At 42.4% G+C, this 18,384-nt stretch overlaps 1 protein-coding gene across 1 annotated transcript in view; it reads left to right on the top strand.

Annotated features, from left to right (window-relative positions):
- Positions 1-1,630: 1,630 nt before the first annotated feature.
- DBF4B (DBF4 zinc finger B) overlaps positions 1,631-18,384 on the top strand; it is a 35,560-nt gene continuing 18,806 nt past the window's right edge. Inside the window, 3 exon segments of the mRNA XM_047845581.1 lie at positions 1,631-1,750; positions 2,260-2,325; positions 15,413-15,567. Of these exon segments, the coding sequence (XP_047701537.1) occupies positions 2,292-2,325; positions 15,413-15,567 (189 nt within the window). The 5' untranslated portion in view covers positions 1,631-1,750; positions 2,260-2,291.

Here is an 18,384-nt window from a genome sequence, read left to right as displayed (position 1 = left end):
GTTCATGCTCTGTCTCCCCCTGTCTCAAAAATAAATAAAAACGTTAAAAAAAATTATAAAACTTGTGCTTGAAAGTGATGTCATTTTTTTTCTTTTTTCATCAGCCAAAGCGAGTCACATGGCCAAGCTTTAGTTCATCAGAGCTGTTATGTATAGTCTAGTGTAGGGAGGTGCCCCACTGGAAGGGATAAAAGTGTGTGTGTGTATATATATATATATATATATATATATATATATACACACACACACACACACGTATATATAAATAATATAGTGCTTAGAGAATGGATTATTTGGGGTGGATGTAGGAAGCTACTTGAGTAAAAGTAGTGTTGGGGTGCCTGGCTGGCTTAGTCAGTAGAGCATGCAACTCTTGATCCAGAATCATGAGTTTGAGCCCCACATTGGGGATAGAGTTTACTTTAAAAAAAAAAAGAAAAAGTAGAAGTTGTGTTAAAAATTGACACAATGCTTTGGGCAAGAAGGTATGGTGGCTTGAACTAAAATGATAGAGGTGGTCTGATGCAAGATGTACTTCGGAGTTGGTAGAATTTGTTTCTAGAGTGGGAGTGGGGATAAGCTGAAGTAGGATAACCTCTAGGTTTTTGTCTTGAACAACTGAGTGGATTATGTGACATTTACTGAGATGGAGAAGAATACCTGGGGGTTTTTTGAAGGGTGGGACAGTGAAAGAAATGTTCTGTTTTGAATGTGTTGAGCTGGAGGTGTCCATTAGACATACAAGCAGAAATGTCCAGTATCCACTTGAATATAGAAGTCTGGAGATCAAGGGAGAGATCCGAACCAGATGTAGAAGTTCTGCAGGCATTAGCACAGAACTGATTGTAAAGCCATGGAGTTGAATGAGATCTCCTGGGAAGAAAGTGCTAATATGGAAGAGAATAGGACTAAGGGCTAAAGCCTTGGCATGCTGCAACATTATAGGTGGAACAATGGCTTCAGATTCAGCAAAGGAGATTGTGGAGCCATTGAGGGAAGGTGCAGGCTCGTAGAAATAGGAGCAAAATGAAGAAACTGGCCCAGGAAGGAGGGAATAGTCTCCTTTAATGTTCTAGAAGTTGGATCAGTTGAGTACAGCAAAGTGACCATAGGATTTGGGAACGTGGAAGTTACAGTTGACCTAGACAAGTACAGTTTTAGTGGAGAGGTGAGGGTCACACTAATTACATGAGTTGAACAAATGAGGAGACACCTCTTTTGAGAATTTTTTTTGTTGGGTGGGTAAGTGGAGAAAAGGGAGGGAAACAAAGATGTGAAGATGAAATGATGTGTACGTGAAATTTTTTTGTAAATGCTCCGTGATAGGCCTATTTTGTTATTATCGAACTCCTAGGAATTTCAAACCAGCTCAGTGTGAAGAATCACGAAAACTAGGCTACCACTAGTCCTCAACTTCCTGTCTGTTAAGGCGCAGAGTATCTCCACCCAATGAAAAGCCAAGAAATGAAGGGAAGGGACGGATGGAGAACGCCGGCCGGAATAGGAAGGGAGAAGGGAGGTTTTGCTGAGGTTAACATTGACCTCGCAGGGCCACCGTAGGGCAGACCCTCGCAGCTATTACGCTGTATTAGGGGCGGGGCCGACAGGAAATTTAAACCCGAGCCGCGGCCCAAGGCGCCTGGAGACTGGTCGTGTACTTGCGGAGAGGCAACGGCCACTCGGTCGTTTGAAAAAGCTCATGGAGCCCGCGAATACACTACGGAGACCTTGAGGAGGGAGCCAGGAAAGGGTACGGATGCCGGGAAGGGGAAGATGGGGTAAGAAGGAAGGTGGAAGGAAGGGGTTAAACGAGTATAGAGAGGATAAGAGATCGGGAAGGTGCACAGGAATTGGGGAGCTGATAGGGGCAGAAGCTGAGGAGCGTAGAGGAGCCGAGAAGAAGGGCTTACTGGCGTGGAGGAGGTAGAGGTCTAAAGGTGGCAAGTTGGGACTGAGGGGACAAGAGCCTGGAGGGAAGCACAGGGATTGAAATACAAAAGGGGTGGCCAAGAGGCCATGGGAGTGAAGGCGCAGAGTTCTAGAGGGGGTGGCGGGATTGAAGGACAAGAGACACGGAAGGTGAGATGGGATACGGATTGTGATGGAGTTCAGTCTTCCTTTCCGCCCCCCCCCCCTCCCCGAGAGCCGCGCTGGGGGGTTTGCAGGAATTGGGCGGCCGGGGGTGGGGGTTGGGGGAGAGGGTAGTAGAAGGTCGAAGGCTAATGAAGGTGGTTCTGATGCTGTTTTGTCCTTTCTCAGGTGACGGCAAATTCTCAGAGCTGCAGAGTTCTATGGCTGAGAGTAGGCTCCGGGCTCCTATCGTAGGTAGGTAACAGGTCAGAACTAGGGATGCGAGGTCGAAGATGGTACTCCTGCACCAAGTCTTTTGGAATGAAAATCATGGTGGAGAATTGTTAGCGCTATTGAGGTTTCCTAATTACTTAGTGGCTCTGAGTGTGTGTATATGGAGGGATGGCATGAATCACTTAGGAATTCGTGATAAAGGTCAAATAAGAGCTTTCAGTCTGATATTACTAACAAGATGAGCAGATGGAGAGTCAGGATAGAGTACCTTATTAAGCTCATATTCATGGTTATTTTTACCATAAACCCATCGAAATAGACAAGTATTGCAGCCATACTCACTTCCGTCACTTCCTTCCCCTCCCCTAGTCTCTTCTAGTTTTAGTTCTGGATTGTTAGAGATACAAGCTTTGGTTGCCTTTGAAACAGCAATACACTTTACTAAGTTATTTACTCTTTGTTTGCTGGAGGACTTTCTCCAAGAGTGTTTTCAAAAGGGGGCTTTATGTGATAAACTTTCTGAAGCTTGTATGCCTGAGAATATCTTGATTTCTTCTTCGTGTTACATTATTGAGTCAAAGTTTTTTTCCTTCAGTATTTTCTTCCTGCAAAAAGTAGATGTTGTTGGGGTGCCCAGGTGGCTCAGCAGGTTAAGCACCCGACTTCAGCTCATGTCATGATCTCACCGTTTGTGAGTTCCAGCCCCACATGGGGCTCTCTGCTGTCAGCGCACAGCCTCTTTCAGATCTTTTCTCCCTCCCTCCCTCTCTCTCTCTCTCTCTGTCTCTCTCTGTCTCTCTCTGCCCCACTTGCACGCATTCTCTCTCTCTCTCTCTCAAAAAAAAAAGGTGTTGTTGATAATTGGTGTAGGTCTGATTCTTGTTTCTTTGTAAGTGATCTGCTTTTTTCTTTTTCTTTTTAATGTTTATTTTTTATTTTTGAGAGAGAGAATCCCAAGCAGGCTCTGCATTGTCAGCACAGAGCCCAACGTGGGACTTGAACTCATGAACCCGAGATCATGACCTAAGCCAAAATCAAGAGTCAGATGCTTAACCAACTGAGCCACCCAGGTGCCCCCTTGGCCTACTTTTTTTCATTAGAAGATTTTAGATGATTATCTTCATATTTGTTCTTAAAATTCACTGTAATATGACTATGAAATTTGAAGGGTTTTAAAAAATTTTTCTTATAGTTTTATGGTTTCATAATTTTAAGAGGCTAGGTCTATGTCTATGTCTCTGCCTCTCACACACTCGCCCCCGCCTCCTGTTTCCTACTCTCTAGAGTGCCATTGTTTACAGCTCTTACAGCTATTTCTTCTAATATTTACCTACTTATTTCTAAATAGCATGCCCATACTGCCTTTGTTTTCTTTTTTAATATTTAAAAAAATTTTTTCTTAATCTTTATTTTTGAGAGAGAGACAGAGCGTGAGCAGGGGAGAAACAGAGAGAGAGGGAGACACGGAATCCGAGGCAGGCGCCAGGCTCCAAGCTGTCAGCACAGAGCCTGATGCGGGGCTCGAACTCACGAACTGTAAGAGCATGACCTGAGCCGAAGTCAGACGCTTAACCGACTGAGCCATCCAGGCGCCCTTTAAGATTTTATTTTTAAGTAATCTCTACACACAACATGGGGCTTGAACTCACAACCCCAAAATCAAGAGTTGAATGCTCTTCCAACCCAACCAGCCAGGTGCCCCTGCTTTTGTTGTTTTTAACTTAAATTATATCTGTTGACTTCCTAGTATGGAAAATAAAGATTTTTTTTCTGTCTCCCCACTTAGCACACACAAACACACACATTTTCCTCCTCTCCTCCTCCTAGTGCATATGTAGTCATCTTTGATTGGTCATTTATTTATTTGCAGTATCGTGATTATGTTTATTCACAGATGACCCATGTAGTAAACTAGGAAATATGCTTCATTTTCTTTTCTTTTTTTTTTTTTAATGTGTGTTTATTTTTGAGAGAGAGAGACAGAGCAGGGGAGGGACAGAGAGAGAGAGAGGACAGAGACACAGAATCCAAAGCAGGCTGGTTCCAGGCTCTGAGCAATCAGCACAGAGCCTGACGTGGGGCCTCGAACCCACGAGCCGTGAGATTATGACCTGAGCCGAAGTTGGACGCTTAACTGACTGAGCCCCAATATGCTTCATTTTCTATGTATGATCCCTAATTCATGTTCAGACTCTTACCAGAAGTATAAGCCTTCCCTTAGTATTTTCAAGCTCATCTGAGAATCCATCAGTTTCTTCTTTGTCTGGAGAACGTACCTTCTGAAACCACTTATCTTAGTACTCTAGTCTGGTCCAGCTGAGGGCTAGGCTTGTTGCACTGATTTCATCCTAGAAACTCCCTTCATCGTTCTGGGGATTTCCCTTGGTTTTTCCTGTGTAGGATCCCCTCTATCATAAATTCCTATGTTTTTCTCTCTACATTTACTTCCTCATCTTGATAGAGTACCCCTTCTAGTATAGCTTCCTGAGAAAGGGTACTAGACAAATTTTTCAAGACCTGCAGGTCTTACAATTCTTTATGCTAACTTATATTTGAATGATAGTTCAGCTGGTTAAATAGTTCTAGGCTGCAAATAATTTTTCCCCAGAATTTTGAAGACATACTCCACTTTTTTCTTTTAAGTGTACAATCTTTTTGTTTTCTTTAATTTTTTATTTTGGAGGGGGAGGGGCAGAGGAAGAGGGAGAGAGAGAATCTTTTTTTTTTTTTTTTAACGTTTTTTTATTCATTTTTGGGAGAGAGAGACAGAGTGTGAGCAGGGGATGGGCAGAGAGAAGGAGACACAGAATCGGGAGCAGCTCCAGGCTCTGAGCTGTCAGCACAGAGCCCAAGTGGGGTTTGAACTCACAAACTGTGAGATCATGACCTGAGCCGAAGTCGGACGTGGACGTTTAACTGACTGAGCCACTTAGGCGCCCTGTGGAGGGAATCTTAAGCAGGCTCCACACCCAGCTTGGAGCCCAACTCGAGGCTCAATCTCATGACCATGAGATCGTGACCTCATCCAAAATCGGAGTCAGACGCTTAACTGACTGAGCCACCCAGGTGCCCTGTTGTAATTTTTAATTCCAGTATAATTTACATGCAGTATTCTGTTGTTTCATATGTACAATATAGTGATTCAGCCACTTTCCACTTGTAGTTTGTAGTGTAGGGCGAAGTCTGATTCTGTGAATATTTCTACCTTCCTCCTGACACAACAAAGGCCTAGACTGGTCTGTCTCTGAACCATCCCTGTCCCCATCTATAGCATTATTGCCATCTAGCAGCAATATGATTATTGTGTGTCTTTTTTACTTCCAAATTAGTCATTATTATCATTATTGTTTTATACAGTGATTGTTTAGATTTATACATAATTTTGGCAAATTTTTGGCATTTCAGTCCTTCCTTGTGGGTCTAGCTTCCTTCATCCCAAAGTATACCTCTGCGAAGTCCTTCAGTAAAAAGTGGTTGGGGAATAAATGGATTTTCTTTGTTTGAAAAATGTCTTTATTTTGCCCTCATTCTTGAATAATTGCCCAGATATAAATTCTAAGTTGACATTTATTTTCTCCCAGCATTTTAAATACTTATTTTAGTGAAATAAAACATTTAATAATTTAATTATTTTATGGTCTACAGTGACCCTGAAAGCTTCTATTCAAAGCTGTTGGGGATCTAATTTTGCTCTTTATTTCTGCTGATTCTTACCCACAGTGGTTTGTTTCCTTCATGTGTTTTATAATGTTGGAGGGTGAGTTTAATGTTTGATGATGCTTTATATGAGGAAATTTTGGGAACCCTGAGCTAAGCTGTGCCTCTAGAATTGATTTGCATTTAGTTACTTGAAAGTATGCCAAAGGTGTTAAGAGCTGGGATTACTTTTTATGTTAATTTCTCTGTTTGATGGTGATGGTAGTGGATTCTTAGACCACATAAGTAATGTGAATTTGAATTCTCAGAGAAGACATTTTTCTTGCAGAGCCAGGCTAAGAAAGTATTCCTTTTTTTTTTTCAACGTTTATTTATTTTTGGGACAGAGAGAGACAGAGCATGAACGGGGGAGGGCCAGAGAGAGACGGAGACACAGAATCGGAAACAGGCTCCAGGCTCTGAGCCATCAGCCCAGAGCCTGACGCGGGGCTCGAACTCACGGACCGCGAGATCGTGACCTGGCTAAAGTCGGACGCCCAACCGACTGCGCCACCCAGGCGCCCCAAGAAAGTATTCCTTTTAAAAGGTCTCTTGGTGGATGGATTATTTTCTGATTTACCTTTTCTCCTAGATCCGTGTGGGATTTCTCAATTCTAACTCCTCACTCTAGGCAGGTGCAAGACCTTATCTCCTGATCTCCTGGGCGTGTCAGGCTCATCAGTCCCAAACTCTTTGCTTTTAAGCCCACAAACTCCCTCAGGGCAGTCAGCATTGGCTTTCCCCACTGTGGTTTTCAGTTTTCTCATTATTTGGGGTCATTTGTGGAATCTTACTTATTGATTTTGTGAACTTAGCAGTTAGGTGGGATTTGTATTTATATTTTAACTGGTATTTTTAGATATTTTGTATTAGAAAGGCTTTTTTTGTTTTGTTTTTAATGTTTATTTATTTTAACAGAGAGAAAGAGAGCATGTGGCGAGGAGGGGCAGAAAGAAAATCCCAAGCAGGCTGCACACTCACTGTCAATGCAGAGCCAAACTCGGGCCTCGATCTCAGGAACTGTGAGATCATAACCTAAGTGGAAATCAAGTCACGCTTAACCCACTGAACCCCTGTATTAGGAAGGCTTTTAGGGGCGCCTGGGTGGCGCAGTCGGTTAAGCGTCCAACTTCAGCCAGGTCACGATCTCGCGGTCCGTGAGTTCGAGCCCCGCGTCAGGCTCTGGGCTGATGGCTCAGAGCCTGGAGCCTGTTTCCGATTCTGTGTCTCCCTCTCTCTCTGCCCCTCCCCCGTTCATGCTCTGTCTCTCTCTGTCCCAAAAATAAATAAACGTTGAAAAAAAAAAATTTAAAAAAAAAAAATGGAAGGCTTTTAAATTACTGGTCTCCAGTATTACCTGAAATAAGCCAAAATGCTGTGTTTTGTGGGGTTTTGTTTTGTTTTTTCCTCTTTCTCCTTAATGTCCTGAAATTTCTTGACAGTGTGTCCTGATGGGGGACTTTTTTCATTAATGGAGCTGGTACTCGGTGGAAACTTTCATTCTGGAAACTCCTTTTCGTTCTGCAACATTTCTTTCTTTTTTTTTTTTTCATATTATACATTTCTAAAAAGTTTTTCTTTTTTTTTTTAAGTGTTTATTTATTTTTGACAGAGAGAGAGAGAGACAGAGCATGAGTGGGGGAGGGGCAGAGAGAGAGGGAGACACAGAATCTGAAGCAGGCTCCAGGCTCTGAGCTGTCATCACAGAGCCCCGATGCGGGACTCGAACTCACAGACCACGAGATCATGACCTGAGCCGAAGTTGGATGCTCAACCAACTGAGCCACCCAGGCGCCCCAGAAGTTTTTCTTGTGTTTCCTTTTTCATACTTGTCTATGTGTTTATGGAACGCAATGTATTCCTTTATCTCTCCGAGGATATATAGGGTATTGTTTTTAGGTTTCTTCTGCTTTCCTGTATTGTCTCTATTTCCTCTAAGTCTTTTTTCTGTTTGGTAGTTAGATTTCTTGTTAGAAGCTTTCTTTAAATATCTGATCTTTGATTACCCGTTCATATTTAAAAGTGAGGCAATGAAATGCCAATTGGAAGGGGGTTATCAGTTGGTAGATTTCATTGTAGGTAATCATGCTGGAACCTGGCAATTTTAGGAGGGGGTGTGTGTCTTTTTTTTTTTTTTAAGTTTATTTTTGAGAGCGTGAGAGAGTACACAAGCAGAGGAGGCGCAGAGAGAAAGAGGGGGGACACAGAATCCGAAGCAGGCTCCAGGCTCTGAGCTGTCAGCACAGAGCCCCATGTGGGGGGAGCTCAAACTCACGAACCATGAGATCATGACCTGAGCGAAGTCAGACGTGTAACTAACTGAGCCAGCCAGGTGCCCCTGTCCTCTTTTTTTTTTTTTTTTTTTTTTTTTTTAATTTTTTTTTTTCAACGTTTATTTATTTTTGGGACAGAGAGAGACAGAGCATGAATGGGGGAGGGGCAGAGAGAGAGGGAGACACAGAATCGGAAACAGGCTCCAGGCTCCAAGCCATCAGCCCAGAGCCCGACGCGGGGCTCGAACTCACGGACGGCGAGATCGTGACCTGGCTGAAGTCGGACGCTTAACCGACTGCGCCACCCAGGCGCCCCTGTCCTCTTTTTTTTTTAATGTTTACTTATTTATTTTGAGAGAGAGAGAGTGTGCCAGCATGGGGAGGGGCAGAGAGAGGATCCCAAGCAAGCTCCGCACTGTCAGCGCAGAACCCAACTTCAGGGCTCAATCTCACAAACCATGAGATCATGACCTGAGCCCAGATGCTTAACCGACTGAGCCACCCAGACACCCCTTGGGGGATATCCTGTATTTCAGGCTGCTATAACAAAACATGGTAGACTGAGTGGCTTAAACACATTTATTTCTCATATTACCAGAGGCTGGTAGTCCCAAGATCAAGATACCAGTAGATTTGTGTTCTTGGTAAGGGCTCGCTTCTAGCCTTGCACATGACTACCATCTCACTATGTGGTTCACATGAGCTCTTCTTTGTGCCCTCATGGATGGAGAGAGAGAGCACGCGCTCTGGTCTCTCTTCTTGTAAGGACACCAGTCCCCTTAGGGGAGCTACACTTCATGATCTCACCTAAACCTAACTACCTTCCGAGGGGTCACTTCCTACTACTATCACATTGCGGGTTATAAGTGTGGTTGTCCGCATTCTGGGAGTTCATTAGGGGATGAGGTCTACAGGTCTCACCGTTCATCATGTGGATATCCTCTTAATCTCATGTGTTTTCATTGGGACTTTATCCCTGCTCTCACCTGTGCTCAGTTTCCTCTAGTCCAGGGATTTTTCATTCTCAGCATTATTGACGCCTAGGATGAGATAATTCTGTTGCAGGGGGTTGTCCTGTGCCTTATACGATGTTAAGCAGCATTCCTGGCTTCTATCGGGTAGGAGCATACCCCCTAACAACCAAAAATATTTCCAGACATTGTCAAATTTCCCCTGGGGGCAAAATCTCCTTCAGTGAAGAACCACTGCTGTAGTTTTATTTATTTATTTATTTATTTATTTATTTATTTATTTATTTATTTATAAGTGGATTCCTTGTTCAACGCGAGGCTTGAACTCACGACTCTGAGATCAAGAGTCACAAGCTCTACTGACAGCCATCTAGGCACCCCACCATTGCTGTAGTCTTCTGCCAGGGTAGGGGAAGGTTCTGGGTATCTAGCTGTTCCTTTGAAAGGCTTCCAGATAACCTCTTTTTCAGCCCCCCATTTCACTCCAGCATTCTCTTCTGGTCCCTCCAGTTTCAGGGCCTTTCAGCTCCAGCTTGCTTCTCGTTGGCCTTAGATGCCACTTTCTCTGGTCTCCTGCCTGTTTTCCACTCATCCATCTGCTTTCCAGCTTCCACAGTTTACTGGCATCTCTTGTCTCTTGTCATCTTGCCAGTGTCTTTGTCCATTTTTATTCCTTTTTTTTTTTTTTTGTCATTTTTAGTAGGATTTAAGGAGAGAACAAAAGTTCTCATATTCCTCCTCCATATTTATTCAGAAGCCTAGACCGTTGCTTCTTCAAATGTTTTCTTCTCTCCATTCTTTTTTTCTTTCCCTTTGCAGCCCCTCTGTGATGTTGCTTACACTTCTATTTCTGTCCTCTCCATTTCTTTATCTCCTCTCGATACCTTCTGGAAGAGTCCCTCCACCTGAGCTAGTAGCTCACACTGTGTTACAAGATTTAACTCCCATCTATTTAGAGTTTGGTTTTTTCCCTGTTCATTCTTCACTTTAAAGAAAGTTCAGACTTAGAAATTTCAAAAACAGGGGGTTCCTGTATACTCCTAGCCCAGCTTCTTCCAAATACTTACATCTTATGTAACCATAGTACAATTTGAAAACTCAGGAAATTATATTGATAAAATATTAATCTATAAATCTTATTCAGATTCTACTAGTTGTTTCCTGGCATCTTTTTTTCTGGTTTATGATCCAATCCAGAATCACGCCCTGCTTTGAGTTGTCATATCTCCTTAGCCTCCCTTCTATTTGGGAGGAGGTCTTCTTTATTTGTTGTTCATGACTTTGGTACTTCAGAAGGACAGAATGCCCCTCAATTTGAGTTTGTTCACTATGTCCCTATGGTTGGATCTAGGTTGTGCATTTTTGACAAAGAAGTGATGTTGTGCCCTTTGTAGGATGTGGTGTCAGAAGGCACATGAGTGGCTAAGGCTCATCACTGGTCACGTTAACTTAATCATTTGATTAAAGTGGTGTCTGGAAGGTTTCTTCAATCATAAGTTACCATTTTACCTTTATAATAGTCTTGAAACTATACAAATACTGAGGTTTATTTATTTATTTATTTTTTTACTCTGATCATAAATGATCTTTACTGAAGCATGCCTATTCTTGTAGCTCAAAACAAATATTTTAAAAGAATAATATACCTAATAAAAATTGACATGAGTGTTTTATTTAAAATTATTATAGGGAAAAAAATAACAAAAAAAAAAATAATAAAATAATAATAGGGGCACCCGGGTGGCTCAGTAGGTTTAGCAGCTGACTTTGGCTCAGGTCATGATCTCGCAGTCCACGAGTTCCAGCCCCGTGTCAGGCTCAGAGCCTGGAGCCTGCTTCATATTCTGTGCTTCTGTCTCTCTCTGCCCCTCCCCTGCTCACATCTGTCTCTCCCTCTCACAAAAATAAATTTAAAAACATTAAAAATTTTTTTTCATAAATAAAATCATATTAAAAACAAATAGACATTTAGAAGATATTTGTCATTTTAGAAAACACAGGCAGTAAGAATTAAACTAACTTTCCAAACTCACTGCCAGAATTAAAATTGCATATCATAGAAATGTTTAGTAAAAAATATTGACCAACAGATTATAGCACAAAAGTTGAATAAATAAAAGCCTTTCTGATTCTTTTACCAAAAAATCATGAACTATTGAATTAACAATAGAAAGTTCACATTAACTTCAGAAAAAAAGGGCATCTACGCAAAGCAGTCAAGGTGATCTGTAAAATGCCGTGTTGTATTTACACTGTGTATGATCAACTGAATGCAATAAATTACTCTGGAGGACTTTTTTTTTTTTTTTTTTTTTTTTTGTATTTATTTTTGAGAGAGAGCGAGACACAGCGAGACAAAGTGTAAGCTGGGAAAGGGCAGAGAGAGAGAGGGAGACACAGAGTCTGAAACAGGCTCCAGGCTCCTCACTGTCAGCACAGAGTCTGACATTGGGCTTGAACCCACGAACTGTAAGATCACAACCTGAGCCCAAGCCGGATGCTTAACAGACTGAGCCACCCAGGCGCCCCTGTATTATTTTTTTTAATGTTTATTTTTGAGAGAGAGAGAGTGTGTGCTAGTTTAGGAGGGGTGCAGAGAGAGAAGGAGACAGAGGATCCGAAGTGGGCTCTGAGATGACAACAGAGAGCTTGAGGTGGGACTCCAAACTCCCGAGCCGTGAGATCATGACCTGAGCCAAAGTTGGACACTTAACCAACAAAGCCACCCAGGTGCCCCACAAGTATCAAATTAAAAAAAAAATTTTTTTTTAACATTTATTTATTTTTGAGAGATAGACAGTGAGCAAGGAAGGGGGAGAGACAGAGGGAGACACAAAATCCAAAGCAGGCTCCAGGCTCTGAGCTGTCAGCATAGAGCCTGACGCAGGGGCTCGAACCCACAGATCGCAAAATCATGACCAGAGCCGAAGTCGGACACTTAACTGACTGAGACATCCAGGCACCCCTAAAAATTGTTTAACGATAGTTTTTTATTGAGGTATGATTCATATTCTATATAATTCATCCATATTATCACAATGCCTGTTAAGTATTTAAATATCCCCTCAATACGATTATGTGACACAATTTACAATATTTGATTTACTGCATATGGACTGTCCAAAGGGGGTGGGTACTAATTATTATCACTCTTTCAGAAGTGAAGAAATAGAGATTCAAAGACACGAAGTGAGATTGTGACTTGTCTAGAGTTACACAGCTAGTAAGAAGCAGAGCAGGGACTCACAACAAGGTCTCTTCTGTGAAATGTCAAGGTGACTTTCCAGTATTTTCTGTCTCTGAACTAGGGCTTTCAGGAAGAGAGAGATTTAGGGGGCCAGAAGGTAAGTGCCTGAAGGTCAGGTGCCAGCTGAGGATGGGAGAGCAGGCTCTGGTTTTGGGGGAATAATGCTGATATGTAAGTCAACATCTCTTCCCTAAATAGTTCCCAGTCTGATGGGGAGTCCAGGGGTTCATCCTGAAGGAGTAAACAAGAATATGAAGCTGAAAAATACTAAGAGGAAAGATAATAAGTAATGTGGAACTCAGAAGAAGAAAGATACTGAGGAGGTGCAAATGAGTCTGATTGGGCAGTAGCAAGGAGCGATGCAGGAATTTATGGAGTCAAGGAGTTTTAGGAGATTTATAAAAATATCTGTTCCAGGGGCGCCTGGGTGGCGCAGTCGGTTAAGCGTCCGACTTCAGCCAGGTCACGATCTCGCGGTCCGTGAGTTCGAGCCCCGCGTCGGGCTCTGTGCTGATGGCTCAGAGCCTGGAGCCTGTTTCCGATTCTGTGTCTCCCTCTCTCTCTGCCCCTCCCCCGTTCATGCTCTGTCTCTCTCTGTCCCAAAAATAAATAAACGTTGAAAAAAAAAAATTTTTTTTTAAAAAATATCTGTTCCAAACCCCTCATTTATTTATTTTTTACTTTCTAATTTTTTTTTTTTTACATTTATTCATTTTTGAGAGACAGAGCATAAGCGGGGGAGGGGCAGAGAGAGAGGGAGACACAGAATCAGAAGTAGGCTCCAGGCTCCAAGCTGTCAGCACAGACCCCGATGCGAGGTTCGAACTCACAAACCGTGAGATCGTGACCTGAGCTGAAGTCAGAAGCTTACCCGACTGAGCCACCCAGGCGCCCCTATTTTTTACTTTCTAAACGGCCAAGTCAATGACCTAGTTTTTTCAAAGTTTATTTATATACCTTGAGAGAGAGGGAGAGAGAGAATCCCAAGCAGGCTCCGCACTATCAGCACAGAGCCCAATGGGGGGCTCAAACTCACGAACTATGAAATTTTGACCTGAGCAGAGATCAAGAGTCAGATGCTTAACTGACTGAGCCACCCAGGCGCCTCAAACCCCTCATGTAAAATCCAGCAGTTTTATTAACTATATCATAGTGTTTGCTGTTCTGGGTCCATTTTTTCAACTATGTGATAAACTCTTCGAATTTGTTAGTTCAAAACATTTTTTTATTTCAGGGAACTATGATTTTTAGTATTCTGGGATTTTTGTTTTATTTTTTGTCTTCAGGGACTCTCATCTGTATATTAGAAGTTCTTTGCTTCAGTGGTTGTCACATTCTCTTGAATCCTTTTTATCTCTTCAAGTTTTGGGGTTTTTCTTTTTAAGTTTTATTTGAGAGAGACAGAGATAGTGTGAGTGGGGGAAGGGCAGAGAGAGGGAGAGAGAGAATCTCGAGTGAGCTGTGCACCATCAGCGCAGAGCCTGATGCGGGGCTGGAACTCACGAAATTGTGAGATCGTGACCTGAGCCAAAACCAAGAGTTGGACACTTAACCAACTGAGCCACCCAGGCACCCCTATCTCTTCAAGCGTTAAGGTTTTTTTTATGAAAGTTTTCAATCCTGCAACAAAGTCTAAAGACTTTTACATTGAGCATTCATATACACACCATTTAGATTTTATCATTGACATTTTAATATATTTATTTTATCATGATGGATTTCTTTTAATGTTTATTTTTGAGAGAGAGGGGAACAGATGATCCAAAGCAGGCTCTGCACTGACAGCATCGAACCTGTTGTGGGTCTCAAGATCATGAGATCATGAGATCATGACCTGAGCTGAACCTGATACTCAACCAATTGAGCCACCCAGCCGCCCCTATCATGATGGATTTCTATCCATTATATTTTTGATACATTTCAAGTGATTTGTAGACAGTACCTTTGTCTCTAAATAATATAGCATGCATTTCATTGATCAGAATCCCATATGTATTTATAGGTTTTTCTCTTTTATATACAAAGAAATGCACAAATCTCAAGATTATATTCACTGAAGGGTTGGGTTTTTTGTTTTTTGGATTTTTTTTTTTTTTTTTAGCTTTATTGAGGTGTAACTTACCCACTATAAAATTCATTTGTTGTATGCTTTCAGTGATTTTTAGTTACTTTACAGAGTTGTACATCTAATACAATTTAATTTTAGAATACTTTCATTACCCCAAAAAGAACCTCATGCCCATTTTCAGTCACTTGTTATTCCCACCCTTGGTCTTAAGCAACCACTAATCCAATTTCTATTTCTGTATCTTTTCCTTTTCTGAACATTTCATATAAATGCAATCATATAATATGTGGTCTTTGTATCTGGCTTTTCTGACTTAGCATGTGTATGAGATTCATCCTGGTTGTAGCATTTGTCAGTGGCTCGGGTTTTTTTGTTTGTTTGTTTGTTTTTGTTTTTTTATTGGCCCAATAATATTCCATAGAATGGATACACCACATTTTGCTTATTATTTTATTTACACTTGAATTATTTCCTATTGGCTGAATGAATAATGCTACTATGAACATTCTTATACATGTTTTTATCTGGACATACAGTTTCGTTTCTCCTGGGTTTATGCCTAAGAGTGGGATTGCAGGGTCGCATGTTAACTTTATGGTTAGCATTTTGAGAAGCTGCCAAACTATTTCCTCAAGTGGCTGCACCATTTTAGGTTCCTGCCATCCACGTACCAGGGTTCTGATCCCTTCACATCTGGGCTTCATGAAGGTAGGAATGAACGCCAGTCCCAGGTTCATCTTTATGTGCCCAGGGTCTAGCGGGGGCACACCACAGAGGCTGTCGTTGAGCGTTGTTCGGCTTGCGTGACTCTCAGCCCATGCTTCTCACTTTGTTCCCTTTTGTTCTTTCCTAGGGGCTCAACTGGAAGTTTCCAGTTGTCTGGAAAAATGCCGGATGAGCTCTGCAGATGCTGGGAGGCAGCCCTTCTCTGGAAAGTCCTTTTATCTGGATCTGCCTGCTGGCAAGAGTCTCCAGTTTTTGACGGGGGCCATCCAGCAGCTGGGTGGGGTATGTAACCTGCTTGTGACTTGTGATATCATGTGCCTTTGTGGGTTATCGGGCAGGAGCTGGAGAGGGATTGTATCTGTGACTTCTAGGTATTTGATATCTTCGCTTCTGGACTCTTAGTTTTCACAGCTTCATTTTATTATTATTTTTCTTTTTTAATATCTATTTATTTATTTTGAGAGAGAGAGGTAGAGAGCGAGCAGTGGAAGGGTGGAGAGAGAGGGAGACAGAGAATCCCAAGTAGGCTCCCCACTGTCAGCATGGAGCCCAATGCAGGGCTCGAACTCACGAACTGTGAGGTCATGTCTTGAGCTGAAATCAAGAGTTGAAGGCTTAGCACCCAGGTGCCCCTTTTTTCACCGCTTTCTTGAGATGTAATCCATATACCATACAGTTCACCCATTTAAAATGTACAACTCAATGGTTTTTGGTGTATTCACAGAGATATGCAAGCTGTGTGAATACACAATTTTAGAACCTTTTCATCACCCCAAAAAAGAAAGCCAGCCCGTTGTCGGTCACTCCCCATTTCTCCTGAATACACCCAACCTGGGTAACCACTCCTCTACTTCTGTCTCTATTCTTTTTTTTTTTAATGTTTATTTTCTGTGTAGCTATGTGATCATGAGTACATTTTTGATTACCAACGTTTTGCCCATAACCTTAAAGCATTAGCACTTTGCTATTGTTATTGTCCCTCATGTTATTTGTAATGAGAATATATTTCTTTGAGTGGATTATTAATTTACCTAATGGTTACTCTGTGGACATTGAGATTATTTCTAAATTTTAACTCTTTTACATAACACTGGTGAAAAACTTCCCATAAGAAGCATTTGCCGTATTTGAGTCCTTTAAAATATTTTTAAGCCATGTGTGTGCCGCGTGGCACTTTTAGTAAGGGGTTGACATGGGGAACTCTCGAGTTTCGAAAATGGGATGATAGTGCTCGGCTCCAAAGAGGCGGGCAACTAGGGAAATGACTTGAATAAGCTTGGAATGGAGAGGCTCTTTTCTGTCAAATGAACAGAAGCTCAGGAATGTAGAAGCTTGGCAATGGGGAATGTACCAAGTGTTGATTATACACCCAAACTGGCCCCAAATTACCTTTTGAACTTTTAGTCCCTTCTATCATTTAGCCTGTGCTGTGTGAAAAAACCACCCCAGAACTGGAGCTTAAAACAAGTTGTTTCTTACTACTCTGTGGAGCAGCTGGGTGGTTTCTCTGTTGGTTTCATCAAGGCTCCCGCCTACAGCTGCATTTGGGTGGAGGGTCAGCTTGGCTGGAAGGATGGAGTTGACCTCACACATCTGGGAGTTGGTGCTGGCTGCCTCTCTATGGCTTCTCAGGTGTCGTTTGAGAGGCTTCTTACATATGTTGTATATACGCGTAACATCATATGTGTATACAGTAAGCTAGACCAGCCTGTTGACACGGCGGTCTCATGGTAGCTTTCTAAGAAGGTGAAGGGAGAAGCTACACGACCTCTTGAGACACAGGCTCTGGAACATGTTTCACTACATTGTATTGTTCCAGAGGAGTCTGATTGAAGGCGATGGAAGAGGGGGCTCTGCCTCCTGATAGGAATAGCCGTCACATTGCAGAAGAGTAGGCAGACTGGAGTGGGAGCCACATGCAGCCATCGAACCATCGGCCGCGTTTATATAGGACAGTCATTGTCCTCCTCCCCCTGCCCACCATTTGTTTTTGCCATATTACAGAACATAGGTACTCTCATTCAAGCCATAACTTTAAAGATTCTGTTTGTGATAAAACGTACACAACATAAGATGTGCCATTTTAATCCTTTGTAAATGTACAGTTTTCAGCATTAATTACATTCACGCAGCTGGGCCGCCGTGACCACTGTTTCCACAACTTTTATCACCCCAGACAGACACTCTGTAACCAGTAAGCAAGAACTTCCCACTTCCCTTTTCTGCAACCCCTGTCCAATCCACCGTCTGTCTCTGTGAATTTGCCTATTCTAGAGACCTGTCAGTGGACTCACAGATAGTCGTTCTTTTGTGTCTGCCACCTTTCACTTAGCGTAATCTTATCCAGGCTCATCCATGTTGTAGCGTGTATCTTCACTTCCTGTCATGACTGAGCAATATTTTGTTGTATGTACACATCACATTTTGTCTATCATCTGTTAGTCACTTGAGTTATTTGCATTTTTTGGCTATTATAAATAATGCTGCGGTGAGCAAGGATGTACAAGTATCTGTTCAAGTCCTTGTTTCCAGTTCTTTGGGGGGACGTTCCTAGAAGCACGATTGCTGTGGTAGACGTTGGTAGACCATGTTTAGCTTTTTGAGGGACTTAAACAGTTGTTGGTTTTTTTGTTTTGTTTTTGTTTTGTTTTAAGCTCAGTGCTAAGTTTCTCATCCAGTCCACCCTTCAGAGAGGGCCATCATTCATCCTGACTTTTAGTGGTGTGCTGGAGGTGGAGCCAGTTGTTAGCATCTCTTTCCAGTTCCACGTTCAGTAACATCATGTCAGTAGCTTGCAATCAGCCATAGTGGGAGTTCTTACCCCCCAGAAATCAGCACATGCTTCGTGGCAGGGATTTTTCCCTGGCGAGTGGGTCACTAAGCATTAGCCACCTCGCCACTGCTTATTTCCATCTTTTCTTCTCCCCACAAATATGAGTTGAGTGTCCTTGTGCTTCAGGCACTGTGTTGGGCCCTTGGGATACAAAGATGAGTCAGACCCGCTCAGTGCCAATGAGGAGCTTACAGGTAGGATGAGCAGATACCTGTGCAGCTCAGTAGCAGCCAAACTCTTGTCTTGTTTCATGTTTTTGTTCCTAT

Source organism: Prionailurus viverrinus, unplaced genomic scaffold (assembly GCF_022837055.1).
Source record: "Prionailurus viverrinus isolate Anna unplaced genomic scaffold, UM_Priviv_1.0 scaffold_35, whole genome shotgun sequence".
In the NCBI taxonomy this organism is placed as follows: domain Eukaryota; kingdom Metazoa; phylum Chordata; class Mammalia; order Carnivora; family Felidae; genus Prionailurus; species Prionailurus viverrinus.
The sequence above is the reverse complement of the archived record's forward strand: the minus strand, read 5'-3'. Positions and strand labels throughout refer to the sequence as shown.